The 14,684-nt window shown below is 47.3% G+C and overlaps 4 protein-coding genes across 4 annotated transcripts in view; 3 read left to right on the forward strand and 1 right to left on the reverse strand.

The window, feature by feature from the left end:
* Positions 1-14,684, forward strand: part of LOC308548950 (histone H2B type 1-C/E/F/G/I) — a 329,370-nt gene that overhangs the window by 242,620 nt on the left and 72,066 nt on the right. The window lies entirely within an intron of this gene.
* On the forward strand, positions 7,383-7,749 carry LOC308549040 (histone H4). The gene has a single exon (XM_081121271.1). It carries the CDS (start codon positions 7,423-7,425, stop codon positions 7,732-7,734), a length of 312 nt encoding a protein of 103 aa, XP_080977397.1. The 5' UTR covers positions 7,383-7,422; the 3' UTR covers positions 7,735-7,749.
* LOC308549122 (histone H2B type 1-C/E/F/G/I) lies at positions 13,135-13,561 on the reverse strand. Its single transcript, XM_081121448.1, has one exon. The coding sequence runs from the start codon at positions 13,553-13,555 to the stop codon at positions 13,175-13,177; it is 381 nt and encodes a 126-aa protein (XP_080977574.1). The 5' UTR covers positions 13,556-13,561; the 3' UTR covers positions 13,135-13,174.
* Positions 13,840-14,238, forward strand: LOC308549009 (histone H2A type 1-D; the record flags this gene model as incomplete). The annotated part of the gene is made up of 1 exon (XM_081121236.1): positions 13,840-14,238. The coding sequence occupies one exon, from the start codon at positions 13,840-13,842 to the stop codon at positions 14,230-14,232; it is 393 nt and encodes a 130-aa protein (XP_080977362.1). The 3' UTR covers positions 14,233-14,238.

Here is a 14,684-nt window from a genome sequence, read left to right on the forward strand (position 1 = left end):
AGAGAAGGCACCCTCACGAAGGCCACACGACGCAGTGCCAGCGCACTTGAAAAAGCGTGCGAGGGGCCCTTCGCGTTATTGGCCCCATGGTGTAATGGTTAGCACTCTGGACTTTGAATCCAGCGATCCGAGTTCAAATCTCGGTGGGACCTGCCACTCTTTTAGTGCCTTCCTTCCTCTGCCTTCAGGTCACCTGTGCTCCCAACTCATCTCACTGCCGCGCACAGCAGCGTCCCCACGCCTTCTCCTGGGTGCCACACCTGTCCTCGCCTTCGTCGCCGCAGGGTCCCCTGAGAGTCCTGGCAAGTGAGGCTTTCTTCTGGATGCCCAAGTGTTCGCGTTTCACAGCCCGGACCTCAGTTCTGTGTTCGGGTTCTATCAATTTCCAACACGCGCTCGATCTTGAGAAGTTCGCGGTACGGGTGAGCCCAGCTCTTCGTGCTCATCTTGGAGCCTCTGCCGTGTGTGATACAGCAGATTTTTAAGTTAATTAATATATTTTAAACTAAAGCTATAATTCACAAAATAGTGGAGAGAATGACAAGCTCTGTAAGGAGTATTTATAGGTATCTCAGCACAGGCCCCTGTGGCCCCATGGTGTAATGGTTAGCACTCTGGACTTTGAATCCAGCGATCCGAGTTCAAGTCTCGGTGGGACCTTCTGCTGGCCTGCTGACGTTTTCCCGCGTGTTTTCCCTGTCGCTGGTGCATCTCGGGCTCTGTACATAAGGTTCCCCAGAGGACTATCGTGTCAGCCCCCACTCTTTTCTCGGACTTCTGTAAAGTGTCCTACATCACCTTCGTGTACCTGCAGAATATTCTCTTTCTCTTCACATCTACTCTTGCCCGGGATCCCGAGGTCAGTCAGATCATCTTCAGTTATTTGCGTACCCAGGGTCTTAAGGGTTCATACGTCCGAAGCCCCTTCCACTATTCTTTTCTTCTTTGAAGACCCCTCAAAAGGTAACAGCCAGATACACAGAATATACATAAGATTTGCAGTAGGAAGCTCCCCCTTACACTTGATGTCCCTTTCCCCCCAGAGTTCCCCAGATCCTGATAAGTTAGAACCCTGGCACCAGTGATTAAGAGTTTATGCCTTACAGTCCCCAACTCAGGCCCTTCCTTTCCTGGAGCCACTTAAAGTGTTCCATCAGTTTCTAAACACTAACACCTGGCTGAATTAGTTCCCACTGTACTGCGGCACCGCTGCCCTGAACATCTTAGAGTCTCCACTGTCCCTACCCATTAGAGGCTCTGTTCAAACTCCTTAAGCTAATGTGATGCCCAGGTCATTTTGAAGATAAACAGATCTGTGAGGAGTACACACCAGTCTTTCAGTGGACATCCACCTTCAAGGCTCTCATGATGTGATGGCTAGCACCTGGACTTCAAATCTCGGTGGACTTGTCTCAGTTTTGGTGACCTTGTCTTCGAGTTTTCCAAACCAAGAGTACTCTCTGGTCTGTACATACCCTCCCCTACACTTGAACTTTGTTCCCCCATCAACATTCAGTGCCTTGCTGTTTCCTCTGGCTGCTAAAAATTGCTAGGCCATTGGGATTCTTCAGTTGAACAAAACAGTCTCACAGAACAGAAGCATCAGACAAGGTCATTCTCTGATTGTAATGAAAGAAGAAATTACAAAGAAACAAATAACAAAACATTTCATAATCTCCTCTGAGAACAGGCAAGGTCACTGCAAACCACAACAATACCGAACATCTTCTTTCATCTAATATGAGGGACCATTAGTTTTACAGCTTTAGCTTCATTATAGTCTTATCTTCGTCTAGATAAAAGTTAAGATACTCAACCACAGAATTACTGTCAGCGTCCAACCCAGAACAAAGCCCGGTTTCTTGCACCCTCCCCAAATCATCCAACATAAGACAAATGCTACAATAAGAACTTTAAAACAAAGAAGTATGATTGATATAGAACATTGTGGGAGTTTAAGCTGCGCCACGTGTTGATTGATACGTTTATGTATTGCAATGTGATTTCCACAGTAGCATCAGCCAGCACTTCCATCACATCATGTTATTATTTCTTTTCTGTGGCGAGAACATTTAAGATATAGTCTCTTAACAACTTTAAAGTATATAATGCAGTATTGTTGATTACAATAGGTGTGCTGTGCATTACATCTCCAGAACGGATTCATCTTCTAACACCAAGTTTTGTATTATTTGACCTTTATCTTCCCAATTCCCCATCCCCAAGCAAACCCCTTATAAACCAGTATTCTATTCTTTGTTTCTGAGAGTTCGGCTTTTTTAGATACCACATTTCTCTTGGAAAGTGTATTTTGTAATTTTTACTCAGGTTCATGTCCTTGCCTCGCCCCTGCCTCTCTAGACTATAGCCTCTTCTTTATTTTTCTTCCTTTATCAAAGCAATAAGGCCTTTCATACAAACAAATACATCATTTTTATTAATGAACACTTACAATAAAATAATGGAAATTACGAAACAGAATTCTGTTGACTGAAGAAATGTAATATTTATCCAGGAGTCCCCACGCAGCTGACGAGGTGGCCGAGTGGTTAAGGCGATGGACTGCTAATCCATTGTGCTCTGCACGCGTGGGTTCGAATCCCATCCTCGTCGTTCAGGTCCCTGCGCTGCTGTGGGCAGTAGGTTTTAGCTCCTTTAAGGGGTTGTTTTTAGTGCCTTGTGAACCGGATGTTCGAGTCTGTAGGCAAAGGAGAAAGAACTGCACGCTGAGCTCAGTCAATTAGAATCTCCTGCGTGGGATCTACCGGTCCGTGTGGCGCAGGTGCTGTGAGTGAGGCTCTGAGACCCAATGACCACTCTCCTTCTTCGCTCACTGCCCCAGCCAATTTTAGGAACCCTGTCTTGGCAGTTTTTGTCTCATATTCTTTGCCTTTTAAATCTCAGGCACGTTTCCAAGTCCAAAGCTCTTTCTGGACACCTTATCACCCCCTGCCCTCCCAACTCCTTCATTAAACTCGAGTTTTGTCTGTCCCCAGGAGCAGAAACTGCCCACTCGATGTGCTTTTGCTTATGTCGTTCCTTCTGCCAGGAGGGTCTCTGCTCCCTCCTGGCAAAATCCTTTTTCAAAACCCAGGTTAAGTGTCCCTTAATCTGCAAAGGAAAACACTATTCTTCTCTTTGTATTTTAGTTGAATTAATTTAAATCCAAGATCTTTCCCAAGCGCTCCAGCCTCTATATATTTCCCCCTTCTTTGATTATATTCTGCCATGCACATCTTAATTTTACCACATGCTCCCATAAAAATCTCACCTGTCACCTGTTTTCACCTTAGACTAAACTATAGCAAGGGGTCAGGCACACAGCACAGAGTAACAAAATTTGAGGGGACAGTAGATATTATCTCTCTGAGACTCCCCCCTCTATCACCTGTCTCTATCTTACAGATGAGGAAGCTGAGGTAGACAGCAGACAAACCCAGTCTTGCCTTGCAAGGCTCATGGGAACCAAGATTTTTTAGATCAAGTGGTTGAGGTGATGAGGTGTTTGCAACATGTTCAAATCCTCCGGTTAGGATTGCAATTTTTCAGATCTGGAAAATTCTTCTGAAGTACACTTGTCATAAGCCAGGCCTCATGAAGGCTGAGACCTAACAAGCATGGATTTTTAAAGCAATATCTGTTTTTAAATTCAACCTAACAATATATGGCTTATACAGTATATATGGTTCAAAGATGGCTTAAAAACTGTAACCCATTTAATCTTGGAAATTATATCCTGTTTCTCTAACTTTGCACGCTGTAAACATTCAACAGATTGTTGTAAAATAAACACTTAAAGTCATACTGAGTGCATGTGTGTGTGTGTGTGTGTGTGTGTGTGTGTGTGTGTGTGTGGTGGCAGAGGGAGGCATTGAAACTTCACCCAGGCAGAATAGACCCAGGGCATTTGTCACTCCTTTTAATACATGTAAAGGATGATTTTAAATGTGCCCATCTCTTGTTTTGTCCCAAAGTAGGGAGGTAGATCTGGGCAATTTTGCCTCTGCCCCCCACTTCTTTCAAACTCAAAGGGCCTGTTTTTTCCCTTAAGTACTAAAGAGGGAAGGAAAGAGGAATACATTAAGTAAAAAGAGCTAAGTCTTTTTGTTCTCTCTGTACAATCTGGACTTTACAGATGACTAGAGGAAACCAGTCAGACAGCAGCTCTAAGAAACAGTCTGGCCATTGCTACCCTGTTTTAATTGTTCATTGCTTTGACCCAGCAAAAGCACTCATGGCCCCCACATTTGAACCAATGTTTAGATCTGAAATCAAACACCACATTTCACCATGAAGTCAACAGTTGGAAATTATCTTTTCTTCATTCTATAAATTATTAAATTTGGTCATTTAGTCACAAAAATGTGTGTTTTTATATTTTGCTCAGCTATCTTCTCTGTCTTTCTGTTTGCATATACACTATGTAAACACTTGGGCTCTTTCAACAACCTTAATATTTCTGCTCTGTAATTTAGGTTGGGATGCAAGCTGTTCTCATCTGTTTGATGAAAACACAACCAAAGGAAGACTGGAAGGTGGAAAAGGGAGGGGGAAGAGTGAAAAACAGTGACATAGGCTCCACAGCAGCCAGAACTTTAAAGGACACATGGACTCATACTAGAGGCAAAATGTGAAGGAGAGGTCGTGGCCTTGGCAAAGCAGCAGGTTCCCCACTGCGCCGAGGCTCAGCAGTCGGAGAGCGCTCGGTTGACAGAGTCGAATTCCCTTTTCCAAGTGGCTCCGGACAAGCCGAGCCTATGAAAATGAAACTCGGGTGCTCAAAATCCAAATTTGTGTACTTGAGAGCCCCCAATTTACTGAACGACCTTATTTCAGTTGATTTTCAGCCTCGCGTCACCCCAGACACTGGTTCTCCCAAGGCTTTCTAGAATGACTTCTTTAAAGTAGAGCCAGAGAAAAGAAAAGAAAAGAACGGAATGTGGGAAAACATAGGTGACAGCCCGCTGCTCCTCGCCCTTTTTAGGGGTTGGGGCTGCGGATCTACATAGGAACGCGCAGGCGCTAAAACTAACCACGAAGGGATTCGAACCCTCAATCTTCTGATCCGAAGTCAGACGCCTTATCCGTTAGGCCACGTGGTCCTCCGGAGTTGCTCTTTGCTGAAATGCTTAGAAAGCGCAATGAGTTTTCGGCCGGGTCCGAGTCCTTCAAGTCATGTAACGAGGTGGTCTTGTGGCATATGGGGACTCTGTGGAATAAAGAAAAGTCTTTTCATCTACCACTGCTGAGCAGAAAAACGAGTTTATGGCCCCTAAGAGATGCAATAAGTATTGCATATTGTCTGCATCAAGGCATATTTTCTAACAAGCTAACTCATTGTTTCTTTCCTATTAATACTCACCCACATTCACTGTTTTCAGACTCGAGGTACATAGGACCTCTGTCTGGACAGTTGTCATGGTAACCGCGCCCGGAAGGCGGTCTAACTATCGGGCAGCATCTGCACGACTGTCCCTCTCGCCATCCTGCATGGGTTCCTGCAATTTCCCCCTTCCCATGCTCTTCTGGTGCTTTCTTTGATTGTTATAAAGTGACATCGGAGCACTTTTCACACGATGTCTCTATCCGTTTGAAGAAAAGAATGCTTTTCTTGGAGTTTCTCAGGGGTTTAAAGAAGTCCCGGGCTGTTATTATTTGAGCCTTCTATATATTAAAAAAATTTTAAAAAGTCACTACAGTAGGATTACAAAAATTTTGACTGTTAACAATATTTACACTTAATAGATATATCTACACAAAAACGTGTTTCAATAAACTCACTCTATGGACAAGATATTTATAGACTTTATAATATTCTGCAGAGTGCTTAGCCCAATAATGTGATATAGATTTAAAATTGTATTTAGGATGGCTTCTTTCAAACGTGCCAGTGCACGTCTGTGACCTCAGGCACTTCGTTTGAACATAATGCCAGCACTACACACAGAAGGCACTTCCTTAATTTTCTTAAATTGCAGACCCTGGGAGCATTGGCCCTACTGGCTCATTTGTCTTGACTTTTCTTGCTTTCTTTCCTTACTGTGAAAGTGAGCTGCAGGATTTTAAATCGGGGGACGGGAGAAAAAGAAAGAAAGAAAGAAAAAAAAAAAAAAAAAAAAAAAAGCTAGCAGAGGATGGTTTCGATCCATCGACCTCTGGGTTATGGGCCCAGCACGCTTCCGCTGCGCCACTCTGCTCCTTGTCGCGCCGGCTTTCTAATCATATCCTTAATGCTGTACAGAAGCGATTTACAGTCTACTAAAAATAGCTCGCAGGAGAGTGCCCATTTATTTCAATACCTTTTCTACCACAACTTGCCAATTCTGTTTGGACTAATGTCGCTACCAGAATCAAAGAGAAGACAAAACTAGGAGCAGAGAAGTAAACATTAACACACATAAATTTCTGGGCGCAGAGATGAGGGTGGCTAGATATCAAAATGTGAATTACAGGTTTTAATACACAGGGAAGAAAAAAAAAAAACACGCCGGGAAGGGACCCGGGCCTCCGTGCAGGCAGGTTCCACCGCGGGTTCGCCTTCGGGAAAAACACCCCTTTGGCCGGACTTCCCCGCCTGGTGTGAAGCGGGCGGGGCTCTGAGGTTTTAGACTCCTGGGGGACTGGGCTTTGGCTGGAAAGGCTTTGCCGCCGGAACAGGAGTGCCCTGCGCGCCGAAAACTTTGGGCCGAGGGGCCCGCGTTCCCACTAAGGTGAGACTGCCTCAGACCAGGGAGAAACGTGTGAAAAGGGGGCTCTGGAGTAAATTAGTGAACAAAAGTGACCGCATAGGGAGATATGACCTCAAATCCCTAACTGGGCAGGTCATGGTGGGGGGTCAAGCCACAGTCCTATAATTCTTTAGTAAAAGGTTATCTCCGCCTTAAGCGAGCCCTGTCCTTTGTCCCTGTGCGTCTAGGTTAACACACCCTTGAAACGCCAGAAGTACTCCTCTTGTTCAGCCCGCAGAGCGTGAGGCCTCCAGCGAGCACCTGGCCAGGTTAACGCTCCTGCGCCTTGTTCTTCCCGCCTTTGTGAATCCCCCTCGTTGCAAATGCATAAAAGACGCTACAAAACTTTCGTTCTCCAGAGCATTCGAGATCTTGCTCCCTCGCATGCCGTCAGTTTGGCTCTAATAAACTTATAAAATTCTCCACAGGTTCCCACGTTTCTACACGGACAAGAGTTCCTTTAGTTTTAAACAGTTGTTTAAAAGTTCCCGGAATCCTCATCCGGGGACCCACAACCTATCGCCGGAGGGGGAGGGGAAGCGGAACTCCATTCGCGGTGACGTCATCCGGTGGGGTCTACCGACCGCGGAAGTTCCTGAGCGCCTCCTGTTTTCAATCAGGTCCGCACTCCGCGTATATAAACGGGCTGCCTTCCACCGGCAACTCGTTCGGCATCTGCCTGAGCGGTGTTACCATGTCTGGTCGCGGCAAAGGCGGGAAGGGCCTCGGGAAGGGCGGCGCCAAGCGCCACCGCAAGGTGCTGCGCGACAACATCCAGGGCATCACCAAGCCCGCCATCCGGCGCCTGGCGCGGCGCGGCGGCGTCAAGCGCATCTCCGGGCTCATCTACGAGGAGACCCGCGGGGTGCTCAAGGTGTTCCTGGAGAACGTGATCCGCGACGCCGTCACCTACACGGAGCACGCCAAGCGCAAGACGGTCACGGCCATGGACGTGGTCTACGCGCTCAAGCGCCAGGGCCGCACCCTCTACGGCTTCGGCGGCTGAGCCTGGACCCACCCACTCGTCTCAACAGCAAAACCAAAGGCCCTTTTCAGGGCCGTCCAACCTTTGAGGAGAGCTGTGCGCTGCTTGTCCTGCTTTCGCTCTCGAGTGGGGGGAGGTGGGGCAGGAGTGGGCAGCCCGGGCGTCCTCCGCCCCTCCCCGCTCGTGGAGGACAGTTCTCTGGCGCTCCTGGTACTTGACTGGCAGGTACGTTGCGTCCCCTTGTTTCTGCCAAAGGTGCTGACAGGCGAGGGGCAGGATCTAGTGGGCCGCCTGGAACGAGCTCGTTCTTTGGGCCTGGCGAGGTTTCAACTCCCTGCCCACAGGAGCTGGGGTCGCCTAAAGTAGGAATTCCCGGTGGAAGTGCTTGTGTGCTCGGCCTGGGCGGTGGCAGGCAGGGGAGGGTCGGCCCCTCGGGACTCGCCCCCCGCCCCACCTTCCCCGCAGGCTCCGAGCCGGCCTGTTACCCTCGCACACGACGGGCTCAGGTGTAAGTAGAAGGAAACCGCCCTGCGCCCTTCCCCGGCCGCGCCCCTCGCTCAGCCCGAGGCCAAGCAGTCTAAAGCCCATGACGACCCTACGGGGTCAGTGCTCGACCTCGGGGGCACTTCCTCTGCACCTGGAGGCGCTGCTCCCTCCGCGGCGCGGGGCCTCCTCCCGCCCCCAGCTCCCCGCGGGGGACGCCGTCCGCGCGCTCGGGCTCCAGGGCGGCTCCCACGGGTCCGGGGCTAAGGCGCCCATTTCCAGCAGCTTAATCTTTTCCTCCACCAAAGGCCCGCCTCGGGCCCCACACGTTCCCTGAAAACGAGCGCCTTTTGCTCTGCTCCGCGCGCAATTAAAGCTACCAGGAGCCAGCTTTAGCCTGCAGCCCCGGGATTGGTTGGGAGTCTACTGTCGGGCGTCTACTTCGTGGCAATCGCGTGGTGAGGACACGTTCGCTCGGCCGTTTGAAAGTTTCAGGTGGCAGCGAAGCAGCTCGCGTGGCGTTGTCTAGCCCCCCACGAACCTTCCTCCCAGCTCTCCAGGCCTTCGAGTGGGGAGACGTGTGCACGGCTCGAGGAAACCACGGGGAAGTCGGGTTGCACGGTCCCGAGGCGGCAGGGGACCCCTTTTCCCCGCCCGGGTCCCCGCGCTCAAAATGGCGGAGGGCGAGGGACAAAGCCCGGCGGGGACAAAGCGCGCGGGCCGGCGAGCGCGCGGCGGCCCCCGCCCACTGCGCGTGTGCTGTGCGGGGGCGGCGGGAGCGCTGGGGGCCCGCGCGGGGCGGCCGGCGGGCGCTGTTAGCTCAGGGGCTGCCAGAGTCCTGACTTGTGCAAAATTAAAGTGCAGAAGAGGCGTTACTCAGTGAACACCAGGGCACAGATGTCGCCCAGCTCGACAGTGAGCAGACAGACCTTTTTGTTTTTTTTAAATCCTCAGCCGAGGATAAGTTTTTCATTGATTCTAGAGAGAGGAAGGGAGAGAAAGAGCGAGAAACATCGATTGCGAGAGAAACACCGATTGGTTGCTTCCCATGTGCACCCCGACCAGGGATGGGCCCGAACCTGGGTATGTGCCCTGATCGGGAACGGTTTTAAAAGTATACATACAGGCGACAGGATATTACACCCCAAATTATTAAGTACAGTATGCACTATTTAAAAAATAAAACTTTCATGTCATCACACTTAAGTAAAATTCCTTAATATCTAATACTCAGCTCATTTAAAAATCCCTATTATGCCCCAAATGTCATAGAGATAATGGTTTCCTCAGAGTTGGATCCAATCATGACACCTTTGGTTCTGTCTCAGGTTTCTTAAGTCTTTTCCTCTCTCCTGAACCTCAACTTTTTTTTTCCGGACCTTGATTTGCTGGAGATCTGACCTATAGGATGTCCTGGTTTGTCCTGTTTCCTGATGGGGTCTTTTCATTGGACATCTATACCCTGTAGGCCCTTCCAGGTAGAAGTGATTTCCATAGATGTGACTGAAATCATGTTAGTTTTCTTGTCAAGGAAGTTTATAGGTGATATGATGTACACAGTGCTGCACCATGTCAGGGCCACATGATGTCAGGCTTATCCAAATTCGAGCTAATAAATTGATCACTGGCTTAGGGTGATTGTAAAATCAGGTTTTCCCTCCTTGTGGCCAGCAGGCAATCTAGGGGTGATACTTTGAGACAGGGAAAAATCAGTGGAGTAATTTTAAATCTCATCTATTTTAAAGATATGGACTCTAGTACTTAAATAGGAAAAGTATCAGATCACATCTAGAGGATGCTTCGATATAATATATAAGTACAATTTTCATTATGTAGATTACTTCATAAGCCTATTATCAATAAGTGTGTGGACTACTTAGAACAGAATATAACTGCTTACAACATGTGGAAGTGAGAATAGATACAAATTTAGGGCAAATAGCCAAGAAATCTGCCTTAACTCTGCCCCCTCCTCTGATTAGCTGAGCTGATTCCGAGATACATTTTTCAATTTTGAAATGAAGGGATCTGTACAATTTACTGGTTCTCAAATGCTCATCCAAGGGCAGTATTAGCTTTTGTTCAAGCTCTCTTCTGTGTAAGAATGACAAAAAAAAAGTCTGTGTAGTAAGTCTTTCTTACTATTACAATTTAATTCACCCAGCTACACTTCTATGACTGGATTAAGAGAAGTGGGACTTTGGAAACCCAGGGATGTAATTCCCTGCAGATTAAAAATCACTCATTCTCAAAAAAATTTTTAAAATTCAACTTATTTGGTATCAAGGACCAAATTTACTTGGTACAAAGGTTTCTTTTTTTGAGTTTATGCTTATTACCTTTGAGGTGATAAAAGGATAGTTCTTTTATGAAATAAGACTGACATCAGTCTTCTAAATTGTTGGCAACCCTATGTCAGTCTTTAGGGTGGCCCTGGCTTTTCCTAGTTTGGGAAGGATTGTGGACAATAATGACTTGGTTCCCTTTTGACCTTTGAAAGTGTAGCTGCTCTTCTGAAGATACTTCATCCTGGCTGGATGCTACCATGAGGGTTAGGCAAAGGGAGTGGGAGGCATGGGGAGAAAAAAGGAATAAAAAAATCACCAGGAGTCCCTTTCTTATAATCTAGCACATCTGACTACTACGTGGTGCCCCCAGTTCTAGTGTGGCACGCGAAGGTGCCTTGAAAATCAGCTTGCTTGAATTGACAATCCAAGGCAGGGAAGTCTTACAGGCACTGGCATGTCCTCAAAACAGTGCAGGGGAGAGATGGCCCTAAAGAAGGGCTTAGACTGTTGGGGTTTGCATTGTTGTTCACACTGCCAGACAAGGAACCCTAATTGCTGTCAAATGTTAGCAGGCTTTTTGGCCTCCTGCTCTGGGTCAAGGTCTCTGGACCCTGAGATTCAGTGTGGGCAGGACCCAGGGCACCTCCACTAACAGTGACAAGAGGCTTTAGCCACAGCTAATATTTGGGAGGCCTCTCTCTTTCCTAAGACACTATCCTAAGTGATTTACCTGTGTTTCTGTATCGATCACCCAGGAATGCCATGTGGTAGTTCCTCATTATTATTCCCATTTTATAGGTAAGATGATGCTCACAGAGGGTTTAAGTAATTTGCCCAAACTTGGCATTCAAAAAGGGAGGCAGGACTGTATCTTGCCCTGGGGGATTTCCCCTTAACCTGTGCTTTTTTAAAATTTTTTCTTTTTTTTCTTTTTAAAGTAATTCTGTTTTATTTACTTTTTTTGAAAAAATTAAAAGCTATCCTGGCTTTCTTTTTTAGAATAAAGAAAAGGGTGAGATCACTTGCAACAGGCATATGTATTTTATGAACACACAGTGTTTATCTTGTAAAGAGGTAGGGAAAAAATCAAAATATGTCTCTAGTTAACAAGTAAGTTTTTCAAGCCTAAAGGTGAAACACATTTCACAACTTGATCATTTTCTCTTTTTACCTTGAATAAAGCAAAGACTCAGCTTTTTGTTTCTTTTCATGAACACATTGTTTTAGAAATGTATTTGAAATTTGCTTTGGAGAGCAAGAAATATATTCCTTAATTATGTGTGGGCTGCAGGGAATTTTCTTCACAAGCTCCATTACAAAGCTGAGTCATTTATTTAATGTTCACAGAAACCTGCTATGTAGGCATTTCCAGAAAAAGACATGTAGCTTGTAAGTAGAAAATGAGATCTTTAGCTCAGGTTTACTCTGTCAATGGCCATGGTTCCCTCTTCACACCACAGTCCTCTGAAGTTAGATTTGCTGCCAGGTGATCCTTATGTTCCAAATCCCAACTGATGTACATTTTAAAGAAAATTTGGCTGGTAATAACTTTAATGGGCCTCAAAGAACATGCGTCCTCTGGCCACTTTTACTTTTCTTTTATTCTAATGATGTATTTTCCTTTGTGCCTGTTTCCCCATTCCTATTACAACTAGCCTCTTCCTTGAGAATAAGTCTAACAAATACTGTGGAAACCAGTCCTTAGACAGATGGGCATTCAGATGTTTTATTTATGTGAGGGGCTAGTACTCAGCCTGAAAGGTCAATTCACCTGAAAACTGGAGACTCCTTCACAGGTTTGTAGGATAAAAATCAGTGACATGCTGAAGAGCACACAAATTTTAAATCCTGTGACCCTTCTCTCTTGAAGTACCAAGAAATGAAAAAGTAGCTGAAAAAGAAAATACTAACTCCAGAGAAATTTTATGGGGAACTCTGGGAGATCTTGGGGCCTGAGTGAAGCTGACCCCTGAAGGCACAATCAATGCTTAGGAATTAGAGCTAGTTGAAAAACTTACTTAACAATAGATACCTCTTTCCTACCCTGAGGATATCTTGCTATTCCTTTTACCCTTGAATATTAAACTGAATTTAAAACTCTACCGGATCAAACAACCCACAAGCTTGCCAAGAGGTACTATTTGAGCTACTTGAAACAATTTAAGGTGATAAATTCCAGTGAAAAATTTGTGGAAACGTTCGTTAGTGGGCTTGGGGGAGAAAATGAAACTGAAAACATTAAATTTACAGGTTCCAGGCGGTGCAAGATTAAGAGATCAAACCAGGCCCGGCCGGGCGTGGCTCAGTGGTTGAGCGTGGACCTAGGATCCAGGCGACTGGGGTTCGATTCCCAGTCAGGGCACATGCCCGGGTTGTGGGCTTGATCAATGACTCTCTCACATTGATATTTCTCTCTCTCTCTCTCTCCCTTCTTTCCTCTCTGAAATCAATAAAGATCAAACCAGATTTGGCCACGTTTCCTTTGCCAGTTACTCTAGTAGCAAATGACTGGTCAGGCTGCATACGTCTTTACTAACTAGATGAGGAAGAAACTTGTGTCAGTTTAGTTTTCATGATGCTGGTTGCCTTAAACGTTTTCACCAAGTCAGGAGAGTTACAGATCTTTGAGATAAGGTGAGTGGCTCTGAAAAGAGCCTTTGGGGTTAGGAGTCGGCCGCTTACTGGCGAGTCTACTTGGAGCTGGTGTACTTGGTGACGGCCTTGGTGCCCTCGGACACGGCGTGCTTGGCCAGCTCGCCGGGCAGCAGCAGGCGCACGGCCGTCTGGATCTCCCGCGACGTGATGGTCGAGCGCTTGTTGTAATGCGCCAGGCGCGACGCCTCGCCCGCGATGCGCTCGAAGATGTCGTTGACGAAGGAGTTCATGATGCCCATGGCCTTGGACGAGATGCCGGTGTCGGGGTGCACCTGCTTCAGCACCTTGTACACGTAGACCGAGTAGCTCTCCTTGCGGCTGCGCTTGCGCTTCTTGCCGTCCTTCTTCTGCGCCTTGGTCACCGCCTTCTTGGAGCCCTTCTTCGGGGCGGGCGCGGACTTGGCCGGCTCAGGCATGGTAGAAATGCCAAGTCGGAAGAAATGGAGAAATAGTAAGAGAAGCTGTAGACCTGCCCTATTTATATAGAACTTCGCATGTAAATAAAGTGATATCCTAATGTCCGGTGTCTGATTGGTGGCTATTCAGAGAAACATCATAAAAATTAGCTTTGGCCAATCAGAACGCAAGATGAAGCTGCAATTTTAACCAATTACACAACTGCTTTTTCGCGCCGGAAACTGTTTATAAATTGTGCCACCGCGGCGCCCTCACTACCTCCTCACAGGTTTGTAAACTCATCATGTCTGGACGCGGAAAGCAGGGCGGCAAGGCGCGCGCCAAGGCCAAGACGCGCTCCTCGCGGGCCGGGCTGCAGTTCCCCGTGGGCCGCGTGCACCGCCTGCTGCGCAAGGGCAACTACTCGGAGCGGGTCGGGGCGGGCGCGCCCGTGTACCTGGCGGCCGTGCTGGAGTACCTGACGGCCGAGATCCTGGAGCTGGCGGGCAACGCGGCCCGCGACAACAAGAAGACGCGCATCATCCCGCGCCACCTGCAGCTGGCCATCCGCAACGACGAGGAGCTCAACAAGCTGCTGGGCAAGGTCACCATCGCGCAGGGCGGCGTCCTGCCCAACATCCAGGCCGTGCTGCTGCCCAAGAAGACCGAGAGCCACCACAAGGCCAAGGGAAAGTGAACCAACTAAAATATCTGATTACAATCTACCACCTTTTATTTTACCCAAAAGGCTCTTTTCAGAGCCACACATTGTCACATAAAAAGAGCAAGTACTTGGTGCTATATTTACAGGCATAACCACCTCTCTCCATAGTCAGTACAGCTCATTCACTTAGTTACTGAGTTACTGTCTGAGTACTTGTAACCCTACTCAGCTTGAATGTGGCTCAGGGAAAAACGGTTTCTTTTTGAGAATGTTTAAAGATTTTTTTGAAATTAGAAGAAAGCAAGTAACGGACTTTTATTATAAACCCCAGTAAGCAGTTTGACTTCAGTGTTAAGCAAGTCAAATTTTTCTAGGGAGGAGACCAAAGGTAAAACCCGGTTTTCAAGGTCCGCAGATCTCCCCTGCGGGTGGGGGTGGTAGGCTGTGGTTTGCCTGTTGTCTCTGGTCCAAGAGTAAGTCACAGG

Source organism: Miniopterus schreibersii (genome assembly GCF_964146895.1).
Source record: "Miniopterus schreibersii genome assembly, chromosome: 19".
NCBI lineage: Eukaryota > Metazoa > Chordata > Mammalia > Chiroptera > Miniopteridae > Miniopterus > Miniopterus schreibersii.

Coding starts and splice junctions, on each gene's coding strand:
- LOC308549040 (XM_081121271.1), top strand. CDS start 7,423: ATGTCTGGTCGCGGCAAAGGCGGGAAGGGCCTCGGGAAGGGCGGCGCC.
- LOC308549122 (XM_081121448.1), bottom strand. CDS start 13,555: ATGCCTGAGCCGGCCAAGTCCGCGCCCGCCCCGAAGAAGGGCTCCAAG.